This window comes from Acinonyx jubatus, chromosome D4, assembly GCF_027475565.1.
Source record: "Acinonyx jubatus isolate Ajub_Pintada_27869175 chromosome D4, VMU_Ajub_asm_v1.0, whole genome shotgun sequence".
Lineage (NCBI taxonomy): Eukaryota > Metazoa > Chordata > Mammalia > Carnivora > Felidae > Acinonyx > Acinonyx jubatus.
Window position 1 is genome coordinate 5,203,065 of NC_069391.1, and position 21,121 is coordinate 5,224,185.

Genomic DNA, 21,121 nt, shown 5'->3' on the forward strand with positions numbered 1-21,121 from the left:
AACAGGAAGACGAGCAGGTGTGTCTCAGATCAAGAATCTGGTACCATCTTCTGAAGTTTCTGGTTTCATTTTAAACCCGAATCAGAGAATCGGGAACGACGGTGTGCCAGCGAACGACAGACTGGGGTAGAGGAGGCAGCGCTGACTTGCGGTGTGGTCCAGTTTCCATGATGTGAAAAACTCGCACGAAGGCTGTGTCTGGGCTACCCAGCACGAGGTCACTGCGTGCAGAACTGGGGAGCATGCGAGGAGCTGGCTCTCACGAGCCGATTGTAGAACAGGTAAGAGCCACGGCATAAGAAATGCATCAGCCAGGAGGAAAGGGGTTTTTACAAGGATATGGCAACCGAAGTCTCAACAGAACGGGTTAGTAGCACAGCATCGCAGACGGTAACCTACCTGTGGGCGAAACCCACATTTGTAAGTAGCATGTTAATCAAGTGCCTCTTCTGTGCCAGATGCTGTTTTGTATGCTCGGTGTGGTCTGGCAGAGTTCTAGATCTGCCGCTTTCTGGCTTTGTGACTTAAAAAAAAAAAAAAATCACCTAACCATCTGGGGCTTGTTTCCTCATTGGAAAATGGAGACAGTGCTGTACAAGGATCCTGTTTTCAAAGTACCTGCTATGGAGCCCTGCAGTTGAGGGCTGGGGAGAAGACGGGGAAACCACCCAGGCGTGTCTCTGGTTCTTGACCCCTGCTTCCAAGCAGACCTGTTTCCGTCTGTTTCACGCATCGGGATTCTGCTTAGAAGTTCACCCGCAGACACAAACGGTTTTTGAAAACTGCTAGACTCGATTTTTAAAAATGCTTCATTCTAGGATTTGAAATTCGTCCTGGCAGACTGAAAGCTACAGAACAAAGATTTCTGATTATATAATTTCACAAGTTAAGAGGTCTGTGTCTCTTGACTGTAACCCTTCCTTATATATTACCAGATGGACAGTGACATCAAAACAGCTAATCAGCGAATCTGGAGACTCAGGATCGAGAATTTTACTTTTAACTGCATGAGCCTTAACGCGAAGGAAATAGCTGTCCTGTGTGTGGAACATCAGCTTCCGATTCATGAAGATCTTGGACAGCACAGCGGTCCAGAGATGCTTCGTGTGTAGCGTGCTAAATGAGGGACGCAGGGATGAAGATGACAGGTCCTGAGTTCCCTTCTTAGCCTCCACTGGCGGTGGGATTTTTTTTTTTAAAGATGAAAAAAACCCAAATTTCTTTCATTTCCACCCATGAATAGATGGATCAACAAAGAATTTGAAAAATTAGCTGCAGAAAAAAGTGCCAGCAGAAAGATACAGCTTCAGTGGAAAATAAGACGAAAATGTAAGAGACGGGAAATAATGAAGGCTCCAAGTTTTGGCTAACATTTCTCTATGGCAGCTGAATTTTAAAGCAAACTCAAAGAAGAGTACTACACAACGGAACTCCAGATGCTCCTTCTCTGAGCACACCCAGCTTGCTCGGCTGCATTTATGCCTGTCCGGCTGCATTCACTTCAAGTCATTTCAACCTTAAGAAACAGTGATTTGGGCCTTGGGAGAGAAGGCGGGAGGAGCTCAGGGCCCAGATCCTCACCCTGCAGCTCTGATGTCTTTTCACGGTTATGTAGGACATCTCATTAAAAGACCAAAAATAAAAAAACAAAATAAAAACAGATCACACTGCTTTGGTCCGTCTAGAGGCCTTCCAGACCCCCTCTTTCCTTTCTACGCTTGGCACCGAAGCTCTGATACCACCACGGGGGTGACAATGGCATTATGGGGCCAAGGGACCGGGAAAGCGGTCTCAACTTACTTGGAGTGGCTGCAGACCCAAAGCCCCCGCTGGCCGAGCTGAATGGGTTTTTGTTGGCCGCATCCAGGCTGGGTTTCCCTCCAAGGCCACTGAAGAAACCTCCCCCTCTTCCAGTGTTTCCAGACCCAAACACGCTCCCGCTGGAAGAGGGCTGCTGAAAAACAAAAGGGGCAGGAAGCGAGATAGGATGAGAGGTCATCATCAAACGGCAGGCCACATCCGCGGAAAGAAGGCGCTCACAGCTGGGACAAATGGAAAAATCAAGAGCAGTCTGATTAGTTCTGGGACGGATGCTCTAACAACCACAAAAGAAGCTGGACCCTGGACAGGGACTTCCTACGAGTCAGAAGTTCTCAAGCTATTCTGTGTCCACAGTTCTCTGAAAACGTGATTTATGGCAGGAGGGAATTTTGAATGTTTATCTGCCTTGCTGCCTGCATCTCTGCTTGACACGATGCCAGGGGCAGGAAAACCAGCCCCTCAAGAGTTCCCCTAAATGAGAAAGTTTAAAAACATTTCTAGGCGATTATGAACACCACTCATTTTGACTCCTCTAGTATTTGGCTGAACTCATCAGCAGCTGATGAGAAGTGATTTACAGTGTCTTTTCTCCCCATTTGGGCACTTTTATTTCATAATGACTTTCCCATCCTGCAGAAATAAGCTTAAATTAGCTCCATTGTTGAAATGATGACCATAGCTGAATTTTGTCCAAGTCTGCAAATCTTATGCTCAGAGGATGCTGCTAACTTAGGGCGCGTGCTGACTCAAAGCTGTCTCAGGAACCACACGCTTTATTTCTGTCTGGAAATTGGTGCTTTAGGGAAGACCAGTGCTAGATTTGAAGGACCATTAATATTAGTTAAGTGTGAAGTCTTCTTGGCTGTGACAGAGGCTTTTAGAAATGGGTCACTGCACAGGAGCCTTAGAGGAGTGTCCTTCAAAGGCAGGCAGAGCGGTGCTGAAGTCCGTCTTCTGTGAAATGGGAATAATGAACTACCCAACTCATAAGAGTGAGTTGGGGCGCCTGGGTGGCTCGGTCGGTTGGGTGACCCACTCTTCATTTCAGCTCGGGTCATGATCTCATGATTCGTGAGTTTGAGCCCCGCGTCGGGCTCTGTGCTGACAGCACGGGGCCTGCTTGGGATTCTCTCCACCCCCGCCTCCCCGCGCCCGACGTCCTCTACTCTTGCACACCTCAAAATAAATAAACATTAAAAAAAAAACCCAACAAAAAACAACCCACAAAATGGCGAGTGAATTAAGTGTGCTAAGAAACGTGATGCACTTTAGAATCGTGCCTGGAATATCACTGTATGTTCAGAAAACGGCTGCTTTTTAATATTTTCACAATGATGACAACAGGCCAATGACTGAGGACGTTCTATATACTAGGTACTTTTCCAAATACCTCACATGTACTTACGTAATCCCTACAAAAGTCACACCTCCAGGGCACCCCCCCCCCCCCCCCCCCCGGTGCACAGCCACCACCCTGGTCTGAACCACCTCACCCTGACTCGTTCCCTGGACTACACAATTTAGCCGGGGTCCTGTTTCCGCTACAAGCCATGTTCGCGCAGCATCTAGAGTAACACTTTCCGGCGGCAGGCAGATCATTAAACTCCTATTTAAAAATTCCACAAGACCCTACATGATCCGGCCCCTGTCCGCCTCTGACATCATCTTGTATCATATCCCCCCCCGCCTCCATGGTCTAGTTACAGTGGTCTCTTGTATTTGAACGTGAGAGGCTAATTTTTACTGGAGAGTGATGTACTCATTGTACCTGCTTGTCTCTCCTCTCCCCCCTCCCCAAACCTCTTTGAAACAACAGTAAGAGTTTTACTACGACCATTTAATGATGAGTAATAGCGTTTGAAAACCTGGAATCCAATCCAATCACAAAAGCATAGGCTCTGATACCTAGTAGCCAGGCTTTGCGAGGAAGGAAGAACATGGCAGTGAACGCAGGCAGCGTGTAGAAAACACCAGACTTTTTAGCTGGCTTCCATTCATCAGGCTGAATGAACTGCCAATCTATGGGTATTTTTGCTGTACCCAAAGATGGCAATTTTGGATGCTTCAACCTACATTGTAAAACTATGACTTGAGAAATAATGACTCTCTGTAGAAATGAATAGAAGGGGATCGCAGAAGTAGCTGTGAATTGATAGTTAATGCATCCTTATAAATGGGTTATTAGAGAGAGTTCCATTCATTTTAATTGCAGTAAGTTACAATAGTTTTTAAAACTTTAAATTATGGAAAATCTCAAAAGTGTACAGAAAGTAGAAGGGGCCGCCTGGGTGGCTCAGTCAGTTAAGTGTCTGACTTTGGCTCAGGTCATGATCTCATGGTTCATGAGTTCGAGCCCTGCATTGGACTCTGCACTGACAGTGCAGAGCCTGCTTAGGATTCTCTCTCTCTCAAAATAAATAAACTTAAAAAAAAAAAAAAAGTAGACAGAAGAGTACAATGCTCCTACCCTATACTTATCCAGTTTCAATGAACTCACAGCCAGCTGAGTCTTTTTTCTTAAGCTTATTTATTTTGAGAGAGAGAGAGAGAGAGAGAGAGAGAGAGAGAGAGAGAGAGAGCGCACGCACAATGAGGGAAGGACAGAGAGAGAATCCCTAGCAGGCTCCACACTGCAAAGCCCAATTTGGGGCTTGAACTCATGAACTACGAGACCATGACCTGAGCCAAAGTCAGATGCTTAACCAACTGAACCACCCAGGTGCTCCATCTGAGTTTCATCTATACCTCATTTACTCCCCCCTCACCTTTTATTAGTATGAAGCAAATCCTAGACATCGTTTCAACCATTGATTCTTCTAGTATAAATCTCTAAAAACATAAACTATAACTATTACGACTATCATGCCTAAAATATTAACAATAGTTCCTTAGTATCATTAAATAGGGAGTTACCAGATCCAACCTTGCAATGTTACCAAAAAGAAAAAAAAAATCAAACCTGAATCTCCCGAAGCCTCCAGACCCAACCCCCACTTCACAGGAAGTAACAGAGGACAGGGGACCAAGTTCACTTGGGAGCTATAACATGGGAATGCAGTCAGCAACCAGACCACAGGAAATTCTACAGAACAATTGACCTGCTTCATTCAACAACCGAATGATGAGAAACAACGAAAGGAGGCAGGACGTGGAGGGGTCACCACCTATAGATCGAGACACTCAGGGGACCTATCATGCAGTCCCAATGTGTGGACTGGATCCGATCCTAATTCGAAGAAACAAATGTAAAAAGGAACAAGAGACATTGATGAGACTCCTTCAGAAAGGCATCTCCCGACTATGTAACCTAAATCCTTTTCCCTGATTACTATCACGTCATCCTGCTTTATTCTCTTTGTAGTACTAAAACTATCTGAAATTAAACTATTTTAATAAACACCCATCAAATGTGATCTTCCAATCCATGAACATTGGATGTCCATTTATTTAGATTGTGCATTTCCTTAAACAATGTTTTACAGTGTTCAGAATGTTTTGCACTTGCTAAATTTATTCCTGAGTATTATATACTCTTTTTGATGTTACAGAAAATGGAATTTTCTTGCATCCATTTTCTGATGGTTCATCGCAAAGGTGTAGAAATAGGTTTTTGTTTTTGTATTGATCTTGTATCCTCCAACTGTGCACCCATTCGTTAGTTCTAATAGTGTTCTAGTGGATTCCTTAGGATTTTCTATATATACCTGACCATGTTATCTGCAGATACAGTTTTACTTCTTCCTTTCCAGTCTAGATACCTTTGATTTCATTGTCTTGCCTGACTGACCTGGCTAGAATCCACACATGCCTTTTGAGATTCATCCACATTGCTGCATGCATTGGTATAAGCATTCTTAAGTCTTTTTTATGGACTGATATTTTCAGCTCTTTTGGGTAAATACCTACGCCCGGAATTGCTAAACCGTAACATTAGTGTATATTTAACTTACTGACAAATTGCCAAACGGTTTTCCAAATTACCATTTTATACCCCCACCAGCGATACATTAAGAGATCTATTTGCTCTAGATCTTTTCCACGTTCTTTTTGTTAGCCCTTAAATTTTAGTAATTCTAGCAGCTACGGAGCAGCGTCATATTGTGATTCCAATTCGCATCTCTCTGATGACTAACAATGGTGGTCAAGTTTTCACATGCTTATTGGCCATTCGTGTACCCTCTTTTGTAAAGTATCCGTCCACGTGTTTTGCTTTCTTTACATATTCTGGACAGAAGCCCTTTGTTTGTTACGTGTATTGTAAATATTTTCCCCCAGTGTATGCCCTGTCCTTTAATTTTATCACAAACCCTTTTGATGAGCATCACTTTGTAATTCTGATGGCAGTCTAGTTTTTACATTTCCTTCCTTTACGGCTAGTGCTTTTTTGTGTTCTATGACATCTTTGTTTCTCTCATAACGGTTTCTTAGCAGTGGCATTATTGACATTTTGGGCTGGATAATTCTTTGTTTTAGAGGGTTACAGAATGTTCAGCAGCATCCCTGGATTCTAACCCCTAGATGCTGACAGCATCCCCTACTCGTGAGGACCAAACAGGTCTCCAGACATTGTAATTGTGATATTCCTCCAAAGGGGTGAGGGGCAGAAGTGATCCCATTTAAGAACCACTGATCTATTCCAAGGTAGCAAAGATCTTTTTGCCTTTTTACTCTGGTTGTCATGTTTAACATCTCCTCATAACCATACATTATTTCCCTCTAGGTCCTGAGTCTTTTTAGCTGCATTTGAATTTTTCGTTTTGTATTTGGTTCTCAGGAGCTGATCTATGATGTGTGTTGGTATGGCTTTCTCGCATTTATTCCGTGCAGGGTTCACAGTTTCTTTGATTTCTGGATCCCTGTTTTTCAATGCATTTGGAAAAGCTTGGCCATTTTTCTTCAAACATTTTTTTTTTCCTATTCCATTCGGTCTCCTCTCTTTCAAGGACCCTGATCACACATACAATGGACTGCCTGATACTGTTGTACAGGTTATTAATGTTCTGTCAGGTTTTTTTTTTTTTCCCAGTCTCTCTGAGCTGCACTTAAAAAAAAAATAATTTGTGTGTATACACACACACACACACACACACACACACACACACACACACACACACACACTTATTATTTTAAGCAGGCTCCATGCCCACTATGGGGCTTGGCCTTACCACCCTGAGATCAAGTGTTGCATGCTCTGCTAACTGAGCCAGCCAGGCGCCCCCACTCTGAGCTTCATTTTAGCTAGTTTCTACCGATGTCTGTTCAAGTTCCCTGTTCTTCTGTAGTATTCCCTCTGCTGCTATGCCTGTCTAATCCTATTTTATTTCAGACGCTAGATTTAAACTTCAGATATCGATCAGGACTTTCTATTTATTTTCGTACTTGCCAATGCTCTGCTGAGATTCCTTACTCAACCGTTCTTTTCTCTTCCTGTAAATCCTTGAGCACAACAGTTACTTTAAAGTCTCTGCCTGCTAATTCTAGTATCTAGACCATCTACAGGTTTTTTCTGGTTGTTCTCTAAAATATGATTGTGGGCACCCTTTGTTTTTGCTGCTTCGCAGTTCTGGGCAACAAGAGATTACACAGCTGTGCGAGTGCTTTCTGCTTTTTGGTCCTGCCTTTACTTCCTTTCCCTTAACAAAAGTGGGGGGTCAGTGGATAGGGATGCTTTTTATATTGAACGAGTTACTGTACTTGCAAGTCTTTTAGGCCCTGATTGTTGTTCTTTTTTTTTTTTTTTTAACATCTTTATTGGGATATAATCCATATACCATACAACTCACTGATTTTAAAGTATAAAATCCAATGGTTTTTGGTGTATTACATTATTAAGTTTTTAAAATTGTGGCAAAATATCATCTTGTCATTTTAACCACTTAAGTATACCATTCGGGGGCACTAATTCTATTCACATTGTCGTGCAACCATCACCACGGTCTATTTCCAAGGCTTTTTCATCACCTCAACCCAAATTCTCAACCATTAAGCATCACTCCCATTCCCGCTCCCTAACAGCCACTGGGGGTCTCTGGTCTACTTTCCTGCTCTATGAATTTACCTACTGCAAATACTTCATGCAAGTGGAATCATACACTATTGGTTCTTTTATGTCTGGCTTACTTTATTTAGCATAATGCATTCGGGGTCCATCCACATGTAGTATGACTTGGAACTTCTTCCTTTTGGAGGACTGAAGAATATTCTACTGTGTGTACAAACCATATTTTGTTTATTCAGTCATCTGTTGATGGACACTTGGGTGCTTTCTTCCTTTCAGCTATTGTGAATAACACTGCTGTGAACATTGGTGAACAAGTGTCTTTGGCTTCCTGCTTTCAATTCCTTCGGCTATCTACCCAGTAGCGGAATTGCCGGGACATCTGGTAGTTCTGTGCTCAGCTTTTTGAGGAGTCACCAAATCGTTTCCCACAGCAGATATACTATTTTATATTCCAACCAGCCTCGTGTGAGGATTCCGATTTCTCCACATCCTGGTCAACACCTGTTTTTCTCGGTTTTTGTTTTGTTCAATAACAGCCACTGGAGGGCTATGAAGTAGTGCTCTCATCGGTCATTTGTTTTGCTTGCCCCCCCCCCCCCCGTTGCCAGTAATTTCTTCTGGCTTCTTCCCTTGCCAGTACATTTCCTCAATCTGCGGCATGGCCTCCCTTCCACCTTCCCAAACCCAGACCTGACACACGCCCCAGAATCCGCCGCACCATCACGCTCACCTACGTCGGGCTTCCGTCTCTGGAAGTCAACTCCACAAGGCGTCCTGCCACTCTGAGTCCCACCGGGACAGACCGTTTTCTCAAGATGGTCACAGCAGTATTTCTAGACCCATGAGCTCTTCTAGGGCAGGAGGTGAAGTCTATTCCCCTCCTTTTACAGCTGGGTGGGATTGTAGGACTGCTTTGAATACCAGGATGCCACACAAGTGATGCTTTGTGACGAGGTCATAAAAGGTTATATGGCTTCTGCCTGCTCCCTTTCTTTCTTGAAATTTCTCCCAGGAATCCAGTCACCACGTTGTGAGGAAGCCCAGGCCACAAGGAGAAGCCACATGCTGACGTTCTAGTCAAGAGCTCTAGTTAAGTTCTGAGCCAACAGCAAAATCAATCACTGGAGATACATAAATGCTGTTAGGTTTTGGGGTCATTTGTTACACAGCACAAGATAATTCGAATAACCACAGGGTAAGTGGGATTTCTCCACTATATGGATTTTGCTTGCTGTTACAACAGGAGTTAAGGTCTTCTGTATCCTAGCCACAATCTACCTTCTACCCTTAAGATTTTTCCGAGGATACTCCTATCATCTGAAAGTTCATACATTTTTACTGTGTGCATCATGCGCTAGCCACAGTCCTACAAAATGAGCACACAGCAATAAATGCAACACAGAAAGCCCCTTGTTATCAGCAAAAAAAAAAAATTAAAAAAACAACAACAAAAAACTGATTTGAACTTCTGGCCCCTCCAACTGCAAACGTAATTTCTGCGAAGGAAGAATATGGGTAGGGCGGCGGGGGGCTAGTGACCAATACGGAGTTTATCACAGTAAGTTTTAGATCTCTTGGCTCCACATCATGCCTGTGAGTCCCCCGTGTGGCTCCAATTTATTCATTTCCCTAGCTGGATAAAATTCTATGCCAGGATAATACAAATTCATCTACCCACTGGAATACTGATAAACATTTGGGATGCTTCTAGTTTTTGGTTATTATAACAAAGTTGCTACAAACACTCCCATGACCTGGTGCCCATGCTCTTGAGTTTCTCTCAAAGCACACACATGGGAGTTGGAGCTGCCTGTCTTTGTCCAATCATGCCACCTTGGAAGGTGGTTGTACCAAATCACAACCTGACCAGGGGTGGAAGCAAATTTCCTTTGCTCTGCACATTCGCTGGCACTTGGTATCGTTGGGCTTTTAATTTTTGCTGTCGTATAGGTGTAGATCTCTTTGTTGTTTTGATTTGTATTGCTAATTAAGTTGAGTATGTTTCTTGGTCCTTTGGCTACCCTTTAGCTTTTATAGTCTCTTATTTTTTCTTCTTTACACAAACTGTAATAAAATATACGTAAAACTTACCGACTCTAGTGGTTTTAAGCGTACGATTCAGTGGCATCGAGTATACTCACGATGTCGTGCAACCAACGGTATCTTCTTTTTAGAAAACCTTTTGCCTATTTTCTATTGTGTTTAAGTTCACCAATTTTCTGCGTAGAGAGCTCAATGAGTTTTGACACGTAACTGATTATAACCGTTCAAGACAGCAAACATCGTTTTAGTGTCTAACAGGCTCCTCTGTATCCCATGTTTAATGCCCTAAGACCAATCACTCTTCTGATTTCTATCATGCAAAGTTTCGCCTGTATTTGCCTCTTTAGGTACCTGTAGTCTCGTGTCTGGCTTCTTTCACGTAACACTACGTCTGTGGGATTTACCCCTTTTGTCTCGTAGAGAAGCGGCACGTTTGATTTCGCTGCTTGATAGTATTCCGCTGAATACACATAGCACAATTTATTTATCCGTTCTTCAGCTGGTATGCATTTCTTGTTTTTAGTTACTATGAATATACCGCTAGGGACACTTGTATCCATACCTTCTAGTGAACAAAGGCACTCGTTTCTGCTGGTTACATGTCTAGAAGCAGAAACGCTGGGTCAATAGGAATTTTGTGTATCTAGTTTTGACAGTAGCAGGTGCTTTTCCAAAGTGGTTATACGGATGTATGCGCCCCCCCCCCCCCCCCCCCCGCAACACGTGGGAGTTTCTAGTCGCTCTACCCCCTCACCAATATTGGGTATTGTCAGCCCTTTCAATTTTAGCCATTTCGGTGGGGGTGTAGTTGTCTTTTTTCTTTTTGCTTTGTATTGTTTATATATCCCGAATGCAATTACTCTGTCAGTTTTATAGGCTGTAATTTTCCTATTTCATGGCTTGCTTTACCCCAAAATTAGCAGAGCCGTAATTTTAGTGGAGTCAGATTTTCCTTCTGCCTGAAGAGTATCTTTTAGAATTTTCTTCAGGTCTGCTAGGCATAAATTCTCTCAGTATCTGTCTGAAAAATGTCCTGATTTCCCTTCACTCTGTAAAGGTATTTTTCATGAGGTCTAGAAATTCCAGGTAGACCGACCATCTCTGGCTTTCACTGTCACCGCTGAGAAGTCAGCTGTGAATCCAACTCGTCCCCTTTGAAGGTAACCCGTCTTTTCTCCTGAGCACTTTTAATGTTATTTCTTTATAGTTCTGTATAACGGGGCTTGTAATCAGTTTCCTTTTACGCATTGTTTGGCATTTGTTGGATTTTTGAATCTGTGGGTTAGTGTTTTCTACTGGTTTTGGAAATGTGTCTTTTTCTCGAATTCTGTCATACATTCTTTCTCTTTCTCTCTTCTCCTCTGATTAAATGTTAAATTTTCTAAGATTTTGCTTTTACGTTTTCCATCTGTTTTGCTCTCCATGATGCATGCCAGATAACTTCATCTGACCTACCTTTTATAGTTCAAGGGTCACCAAAGTATATAGTTCCGTGGGCTAAATCCAGACCACTGCCTGTTTTTGTAAATAAAACTTAATGGAAACATAATCACGCTCATTCATTTATTTACGGTCTACGGCTGCTTTTGCGTAGCATTAGGCAGCTGTGATGGAAACTACATGTGGCCCTCAAGGTCTAAAATATTTACTATCTAGCCCTTTGCACAAAGTCTGCTGATCTCTGTCCCAACGTATTATTACTCTGTTCGGCTGGTCTAGAGATTTTAGATTTCCAGGATCTTAAATTTCAATTATATTTTCTATTAAGTTCCATGTGGTTCTTTTTCAATTTAGCTATGACACTTTATCTCCCATTCTTTACTAGTATCCTCAATTTTGCCTTTTATTCCTACTGGACTCGTAAAACGATGGCTGCTTTATAGTCTAGGAGTCTTCACAAATGTATGTCTGATGTGTATTCTGGCCCTTGCTCACAGTTCCTTGTTTCCTTTTGTGACTGACTCATTTAGGCATGGGAATCAATGTCCTTACAAAGCGTCCAAGGCCCAGAGTTAAGTCGCTTTTTGTCAAACGGGGTCGGTGCTGCTTCTGCCGGACATGTGCAGACATCACCATCCCACGATCCTGTCGGGCCACATTCGCAAGCTGAAACCAGTGAATCTGGAGTCCCGGCTTGCCTTGGGGGAGGGTCCCTTTTATACTCCCCACTTTGTGCACATCTCCGTGATCTCTGTCCCTCTGTCCTCTGCAACTATTAAAATAGGAAATGATAATTTTCTCAGATGACTAAATGCCCTCATGGCACAACTGGCTCTTACGCTCCGATCACTTCCACAGGTACTCATTTTCCTTCGTGAAACACCTTGTCAGCTGCCCAGTGCTTTTCCAACTATGGTTTTTATGTTTTGTCTGCCATGTTTAGCCACGTCCGGCGAGGAACCTGGTTTAAATGACTTAACCTGCCGTTACCGGCTCCGACGTGCCAAAGATCACGGACTAGGGCAGAGCCTAGTCTTCAGAGGAAAAGGATGATGAAGAAAACCCCTTCTGGAAGATGTGGAAGAAACATCTAATATGCCTGCTGTTTCATTAATTAACAGGCAAATACCAAACCACCTTTGGAAAGCCACCATCGCATCTGATACATCAGAGTATCTTTCTTTATTCTGATCTGAAAGCAGCTGGCATGTGATGTAACAACGCATTTCCTCCGGGCCCTGCTGCTTTCATGGGTGGAACGGGGATAATAACGGCACCTCCCTTAGAGAGGCACTAACGATGACGTGAGTCAATCTGTGTAAAGCCCTCAAAATCGTGTGCACACACAGATAACAGCTAGACACACTGAAGCAACTCAGGTCACCGAAACGAGGACATACAGCTTAGTTGAGGGCCCATACGTGGCTTCTGTTCAAAATTATTCTTTTTGTCTAAACAACCATTTAAGAAGGTAGAAACTATTCTTAGCTCAAGGACCTTAAAAAAAAAAAAAAAACCAGAACAACAAAGAACAAAAAACAAAACACCACAAGGCCGAGGAGCCGATTTCAGCCCACGAACTGTAGGTCAACCCCTGGCCTAGCAGAACAGGCAGAAGATTGATAGAACTCACGCACTGTGCTTTTAAAGTGCTCTCCTAGAGGACTGTCAAAAAAAGGGGGGCTCAAAATTGTAGCGATTCTCTCGAATCAGAGGCTGAGACTTCCGTGTCCCCAAGGGAGCAAAAGAAGGCAGAGCTTGAGAACCATGTGAGGCCGTTTGCTGGCGTTCGACACACAGTACGAACCGATTACACTGTGTGGGAACAACGTGGATGGGTCTGACACGTGTTGACACGAATGGAGGCAAACATACATCATTTACCTGGCCGAAGACTGTCCCGCCCGTACTGGCTGCTTGACCAAACAAAGAACCAGTGTTGCTAGACCCAAAACCTGGAAAATAAGAAGAAAACAAGTTTAATTTGGATGAGTCTTTTACGACATCAAGTATTTTGTTTTCAGATGGCATTCTAAGATACCGGATAACAAATGGACTCAGGAATAAAATCTGTTTTCCTATATAGGCAATGCAGAAAATTATGAGTAATGAAGGCCTTTCTCGGGTCATCGTGAACGTTTTATTAGACTGTAAATTCCCAAATCCTGAACACTGAATCCTTGTCTCCTGCCAAAGCCCAGGCTGGTACGGTGGGCCACGCTCAGGATAGCTTTTCCTTACTTTGCGGTCAAGGAGTCTTTCCAGTGACTGACTTAACGTCACAAATGTTTTTACTCCTTGGTTTCCTCTGATCTCAAACGCCAGGTTCTCCTGAGGTACTTCCTCTTTCTTCTAGGTGGCGTAACAGGGCTGAGGTGCTGCTATGAACTGGGCCTGGGAAAACCAGGCGGGCCTGCATGTTAGCAACCAAAGAGCCCGAGCCAAGGAGCTGGAGGACGGGAGTTCCATGGTCATCCCTGTCACTGATCTCTAGGTAGGTGAGCTCAGGCAAGGCTTAATTCCTCCACCAGGGCTGGAGCAGACTGCTCAGGTACCTTTCCACATTGTTACTAGATGAAAGAAGATTGCTTCAATGGTTCATACTTGGCGTCTGAACAGTTTGATTATACTTGTGCCTGAGGGACTGTCAAGTTCAGACTGCAGAGAAAAGGATGCTCCCAAGAGCATGCTGAACACCCTTCTCTTTAAGCCTCCCCAGGCCTTTCCCCCTTGCGACACCACATGAGCACATTCCCCAGAACTCAGGCCGGCCTCCTGACAGGGCAGCAGGTGGAGCTCAGAACTGTCTTTCGGCACTCTGTCTGTCCTTGGAGCTGAACCCGGCGGGAGCTTAACAAACATTTGCGGAAGGAAGGAAGGAAGGAAGGAAGGAAGGAAGGAAGGACGGACGGACTAAATTCCCTTGCTAATAAATTATAAACCATCTGCAAATAAATCATCACCAAGTGAACGAATGGGCAGTCACTTATACTCTTGCCCACCAAGAAATCATTAATCCCTGTTTCCCCGCTGCGGCCTAATTGCTGAAGAAATTGCCTTTCCTTAGATAATTACTAGAAATTGAAACTTAGAAAATATTCTCAAATTGTCCTGTTGATAACTTGTGGAAGTGAAAGCAGCTGAAATGGACACGCAACAGTGGGTTATGTTTTACTTTAAAAAGTAGTAACGTTTAGGGGTGCCCGGGTGGCTCAGTCGGTTAAGTGTTGTACTCTTGGTTTCGGCTCAGGTCACGATCTCGCGTCAAGGCTCTGCGCTGACGGTGCGGAGTCTGCTTGGGATTCTCTTCCTCTCTCTGCCCCTCCCCTGCTTGCGCGCTCTCTCTCTCTCAAAATAAATAAATACACAAACTTAAAAAAAAAAAAAAAAAGGAACATTTAAAGATATGGGTTGTTGTTTCTTTTTTAAAGTACGCTGAAAACAGGCAAAAAACCCTTTTCAAATGTAAGTATCTGCCCTTCTAGCAAGCAAGAAGGTGTCAGAGGAGGCAGGATAGGAAACGCTGGCAGGGCAGTGAACTAGGACGAGGCACCCCGGAGTCTGGTTCTGGCTCCACGATTAGCACCTCATGACATTAGATGGGTCTCCTCGAGCCTTGACGGTTTGGGACGGAATAGCCTCCAAAGCAACTTCCAGATTTAAAGGTTCAGCTTTATGAGCCGTTTGTTATTTGCCAGGACCTTAAGCTAAAGACGCCTGTGTTCTTCCCCATGGAACTGGCTAACGGGAGAATCTGCCGAGCAGCCCAGCTGCAGCTATGGTGACGAGGCCAAGGAAAGTCGCGAGGCCGCCGGTGCTCCAACCGCCCTTTTGCATTTCTTGTTTTCCCTTTTCTTTTAACTCAAAGGCAATACAGGTTTTTTTTTGTTTTTTGTTTCCTTCCCCCGCAAATATTCCAAATGACAGAGAGGTCAGAGTCTTCCGTAAATTCTTACCTGAAGCTTGACAAAAGCTAAACCCAGAAGATGACGTGGTCGTGGTGGCGGCCGAGGTGCCACCAAACACGGAGCCTCCCTGCCCGAAGCCGGGACTCTGCCCGAACGCGGGAGGGTTGCTTTGGCCAAACAGCACCCCTCCTGTGTTGGCAGAGGACTGTCCGAACGAGAAGGAGCTGGAGCTGCTGGTGCTGGAGGAGGCACCGAAGACGTTCGCGCTGGTAGACGCCGAGGTGGAGGCCGCGGGCTGACCGAACGCGGGCACCGAGCTGAACCCAGGCTGGCTGAAGGAAAAGACGCTGGCGGGGCTGCTCGTCGACTGCCCGAAGGCCGGGGTCTGCCCGAACGTCGTCTGTCCGAACACCCCGGTGGCCGACGCGCCAAAAGCGGGACCGCCGAAGCCGGAGCTGCTGGCGGGCGGCGTGGCGGCGGCGGCGGCGGCGGCGGCGGCGGCCGCGCCTCCCGCCTGTGGCCCGAACAGGCCCGGCCCGGGGCCGGCGGCCGCCTGCCCGAACACGGGGGCGGCGGACGGGGCGGTGGCGGCGGGGCCGGCGAGCTGACTGAAAGCGGAGCTGGAGCTGGCGGCGGGCGGCTGAGCGAAGACAGAAGAGCCGCAGGTGGCGGTCCCAAACGCCGCGGTCTCTGCGGCCGGGCTCGGAGCAGCGCCGGAAACGGAGCTGGAGGTCGTGGGGGGACCTGGGGTTTCAACGGCCACGGGGACCGCGCCCGGGAGGGTAGCCGCGGCGGCGGCAGGCGGCCCGGGAGCCGAGAGCGTGGAAGCGGGGGAGGCCAGTTCCGTCTTGACGTCAGGGCCCGCGGGGGCCGCTGGTGTGGCCTCCGCGGCAGGAGTCGCGAGACCGCCGCCGGACGCTGCGGGGCCCGGGCTGCTGACTGCGGGCTGTGCCAGAGCAGGTTCTTTTTTAACCGGGTCAGAAGTCTGCGGAGGAGCCTGGGGAAGCGGGGCTGACGGTGGCTGCCCCAGAAGCGAGGTCGCGGACGCCGAGGCGTCGCCGTTGTCCGGCTTCTCGGATGAGGCCGAGGACGCGGCCTCTTCCGCGCTCTTACCAGAGGACGCGGGCAGGGTGGGAGCAGACCCTGAACTCAGGAGGCTACCAAACGACATCATGGGGAACAACGTAGGCGGGGGAGCGGCAGCTGTGGCTGACGGTGGGGCAGGTGGGGGCGCTGTACTGCTCGTCTGTTGGCTTCCGAAGGAAAAACTAGTCTTGCTACCACTTAGGGACAGCCCACCGAAACCCAGAACTCCAGAGGATCCCGCACTGGCTACGGGCAGAGCGCCGAAAATGCCAGTCGAGGGACTGCTAGTGCCCGTGCTGGCGGTGGCTGCCGGAGGGGCCCCTGTGGCTGCGGTCACAGAGCAGGTCACAGGAGGTTCTGCGTGCTTCCCTAACACGGGAGGGCTGGTAAAACTAAACCCCGAGGGGACGGCTGAAGTCTTGGTTGGCTGTGCGCTAGTCAGGCCTGTGGATGGAGCCTTCATGGCTGGCTTTGTAGAATCATCTGCTTGGCCAACCCGCAGTCCTGAAAAACTGCCCAAAGTCTCTCCAGCCAAAGAACTCGGAAACAGAAGCTCTCCCAACTTGGATGGCGGGGGTTCCGGCTTGCTAGAGGTGGTGGAGAGAGCGATTCCAGAAGGGGCCACAGGTCTGCTGCTTGAAGGCGCAGACTCTGCTGGAGAGGCAGCGGTGGCTCCAGTGGTGGTTGATGCGGTCATCCCCGAGGGCGGCGAGCTTTCAGGAACCGTCTCATAGAAGGGTTTGCCTCCCCCACCAAACGGGAACGCGTCGAGCTGGTTTGGCTCTTTAGTGGGGGGTGCTGCCCCTAGCAAGAAATAGAAATGAGAAAATGGGTTGGATTTAGCGCAACACGACCCATCACATCCCAAGCCCGGTCTCCCCTCGATACAGTAGGAACAGATGTTCAACCACAGCGCTTTTCCTCGGGGACACAGAGTGAAGGCTTCTTCACAGGCGCGCTCGCTCTGAGTTAGCTCGCACGGGTGAGGAAGGCAAATGTCCTTTTCGTGACCGTTACGTCACAGCAAGTGCACAGCACCGTCTGAATACAGGAAATTCACAGTATTCTCCCAAAAGAGAAAAAAAAGGTATCTTGTCTCGTTTGCCCCGGGTGCGCTTTCCTCGAGAACATTTGTGACGCGGTGCTCGCCTATGGACCTCCCGGTAGGCCGGGAGTTGATCCAACATGGAAATTCCTGCTGTGTTTTCTACGGACTAAGAAAGTGTCAGTCCACAGACAACTATTTTTATGCACAACAAAGGGCTACTTCCTAGTGAGCACTTTTACAGAGGCAGTGTGGCCTCCTGGTGAAGGGCACGGGCTCTGGAGCCGGGTGCTCCGCCGCTTGCTCGCTGCACCACTCTGGACAAGCTACTTTACCTCTCTGGGCCTCAGTTTCCCCATTTGGAAAATAAGTGTAGTAAGAGTAGCTACCTCAAAGAGCTGTTATAAACATAGAATGAAATACAGGTAAAGGTCTGGTCAAACAGTAAGTAGTCGATAAACAAAAGTAACCCAATTTTTTAGTTTACGAAGTAAAATTGGTCTATTGCAGTGTTTACGGATATTTCTAACTCCATGTTGTTTTAAGAAGTCTGGCTGTCACAAATTCTTGGGAAGGCCGCAGGGCCCCAACTCCCCGGGGGCCATTTCCTATTGTATCACTGCTGTTGTATCACTGCTGTTACGGAGCTGCCTATGGTTCTGGATCGTTGTCTAGTCTCGTAGTGATTCAAATGTTTACAGAATTACCACTGCATTTCCCTACTGTCTGACTTATGACCTCCGCCGATTATTATTTTGTTCCTCTTAATCCTTTTAGATCACGGAGTTGTTTTGCTCTGGAAAGTGGGACAGGGGAGAAGATGAGCCTCGGGGGTATTCTGCCACATCTAAGTGGGCAAAGGTTACAAAAACAGTTTAAACAATCACTATTCTAGAAAGAAAGGAAGGAAGGAGACCATCAACCCTTTAAGTGCCACAGACAAACCAGGTTTAGGGAGTCTGCTGTGCTTTCAGCCCCCAATCTGCCCCCAGATCTTAAGGGACCCCTTTTTTCCCAAAACTTCCTCCACTCGAGCTGGCACAGAGGACACGCTCAAAACAAGCTTGTTGAGCGAACGGAGGAAAGACAGTCAGTGTGTTGTTCGTTATAGGGAAAATCTGGAAACAACCTAAATATTCGGCAGGTAAATGGGTTCAATAAATCACAGAAACTATGTGGCCATTAACACGTGACATTCATATAAGACTTCCAGTAACACTGGAAAATTCGTAAGAGCCTGTGTTAAAGGAAATGAAGCAGAAGAGGAAACACAAAAGAAATACAGAACCTGAGGGGTACGGCATGTGATTTTAGAATATATCACTTTCATAGGAAGAGCTTGCTTTTTCAAATAAAGGAAAAATAAACTTAGTTCTTTAAACGGAGAGCTAGAAGGCACTTAAAAAATACATTTGGTTTCTTTACAGGTCCTCAAATTCTCTCAACCATTAAAAAGATGTCGGTTGATGGCTATGTAACAACACACAGAAGGACGAGTGTGTTTGCCGACAGGTTATCCGGGAGAGAAGACGAATCCAGTCTTGTGAGGATGAGCAGATGGAGAAAGGAATTCTAATTCACATGTTAACATCCGCATTTAAAGCACAGCCTTGCTTTCCCAGAAGCAAATCCGTTCCTTGTTCTGAATTTAAAAAGTCAACAGGAGTCCTCCCCTTTAGTTTCTTAAATGCGGCTTATTTCGAAGGCACACTGTCAACACCAAACTTGCTGCAGATGCTTTAAGCAAGACTCAGCAGCAAGGAAAATGTCAACACATCTGTACAAAAACCCAGCACCTGTTTAGAGAAAACACAAAAGAAACGCTGCGCCGTGCAGGGAGAGACTGTACCTTGTGCGGCAGTGACATTAGAAGACGGGGTTGGTGTGATTATCCCAAAATTAAAGCCAGTCCTAGGGAGCGCAAGGAGAGAGGTTAAAGAGGAACAAACACCGAAGGCACAATCCTGCCCTTCTTAATGTTACGTTCACAACTCATTTGTACAATCGATCTGCTCGTAGGCACTCACAACCGAGACGATAAACGACAGCAGAGTAAAAGCGTGGATCTCAGAGGCAGGAAGCCGCTCCAAGATCTCGAGGCGGGGAGCGGCAATCGGTGGGCGAGGCCAGGAGGCCCTGGCTGGGCTCTGCAGCCTGGGTGGGGACCCGTGGTGCGGAAACCTAAGCAGTGACGGAGATGCTCCGGGCGTGGGGGCGTGGGCACGGTGGCTGGGGCAGACCGTCTGCCCCGGGACGGAGGCAAGGGAGCCGGCTGGTCAGGGAGAACCCCTGAGAACCCACCCCGAGATCAAAGGGCTCATCGGGAGCACGCCATGCCGCTAGGGGACGTGGAGGAGAGCACGAACTCTGAGCCCTCGGCTGGGAAAATCCGGTCCGAAACCTTTGTGGACTCCCTCTATCAACCTCTCTCTCTCTCCTAACGTAGATTTTCCTCAGATGTCTTGACCTAAGTCAAGACACCACGGTCAAAGGAGAAATTCGGCACAAGCGGGAATGAGAAGAGATGACCCACTGTGATAAAAGTTCAAATGGCAAATTTAAAACTACAGTTCTAAGGCATCAGGGGCCAAGCACAGCAAATACAGTAAGTACTGTAAGGACTTAGGTTTTGCTTACCCATCAGTGCCTCCCTCGAATGGACAAAAACCATCCAAGAAGATGTGTTAGAAGCATTTTATCACATTACAAGAAATAATCCTTTCTTTGTCTCAACCTTGGTGACGAAAGTTTATCTAACAGAGGTGAGCCACTGACCCGGGGACCCAAACCTTTTCACCTTATTTTAAAAATGGGAAGAAGAGTATCCGTTTGCAGCAGCGAAGACTGTTAAGTGTTTGTAAAAGAAGCAATAACTCCCGGCGCCAACCTACTCTCTCAAAGTGGCTCCAACGATCTTTGAGAGGAGAAAACAACGATTTACATTAAAGAAAAAGTAATCTGATAATTTCCCCCTCGAATTCTACTCTAACCCCCTCTCGCTCTTGACGTGTTATGGCTGAAGGACACTCAGGAAACAATGACATCGGGGGAGAGACTGGGAAGCAGAATTCCAGTCCCAAGAGCACAAAGTGAAAGGGCTTCAGAGGCTTTTCTACCGGACCTGAGCACGCAGGCTTTCCACGGCCAAAAACCTTTGGACAGGTTTTTATCTCCGCTCCACAGAGCCCAGCTCCCCTCCGGGAGGAGGAGGACGCTCCGGCCCCCTTCACGGGGTTCAACAGAAGTGCCTCGGGCACAGAACAAAGGCACCCACCCTGTGAGGCGAATCAAGGCTCCCGTGGAATGACGGTCGGAAGACTTTCCATTTTTCAAAATGACTCAACTTTACAGGTACAGTCATCATTATTCTTAAAGAAATGGGACAGGAACATTTCCCCTTATCTCCACAAGACCCAGATTTCCAAAGGGCTGTGGTCCTTCACCACCTCCTCTCAGTGGAATGTAGCGCCCTCTCGAGCAGGAAAGCCAATCTCAATGTCACCCCCAGCCCCCAGATGGCGTCAGAACGCAAAGAGGTCAGTGTCATAAGCTAGAAGACCAACCACAGAATCTGACACAGACCCACTGCTCAAAGAAAAGGAGGCTAACCCTAGAAAACAAAACAAATACATCTATACTAACACATGTATACACTTGGGACGGAAAATGGGAAATACAGTTGGCCCTTGAACAAGGCAGGGATCAGGGGCCCCCACCCCCATGCAGCTGGAAATCCACTTAAAACTTCTGACTCCCCAAAACTTAACCACTAATAGC

General features: G+C 46.6%; 1 protein-coding gene across 7 annotated transcripts in view; it reads right to left on the minus strand.

The window, feature by feature from the left end:
* The window catches only part of NUP214 (nucleoporin 214), a 93,728-nt gene that overhangs the window by 13,458 nt on the left and 59,149 nt on the right, over positions 1-21,121 (minus strand). For 5 of the 7 annotated variants that reach the window (XM_027035411.2, XM_027035408.2, XM_053204498.1 and 2 more), the window contains 4 exons: positions 19,194-19,255; positions 15,262-17,103; positions 13,190-13,260; positions 1,801-1,954 (listed from right to left, as the gene is read on the minus strand). In XM_027035411.2, coding sequence (XP_026891212.2) covers positions 1,801-1,954; positions 13,190-13,260; positions 15,262-17,103; positions 19,194-19,255 — 2,129 coding nt within the window. The remainder of the gene's footprint in view (positions 1-1,800; positions 1,955-13,189; positions 13,261-15,261; positions 17,104-19,193; positions 19,256-21,121) is intronic. The other 2 variants (XM_027035410.2, XM_027035412.2) reach the window with 2 other exon arrangements.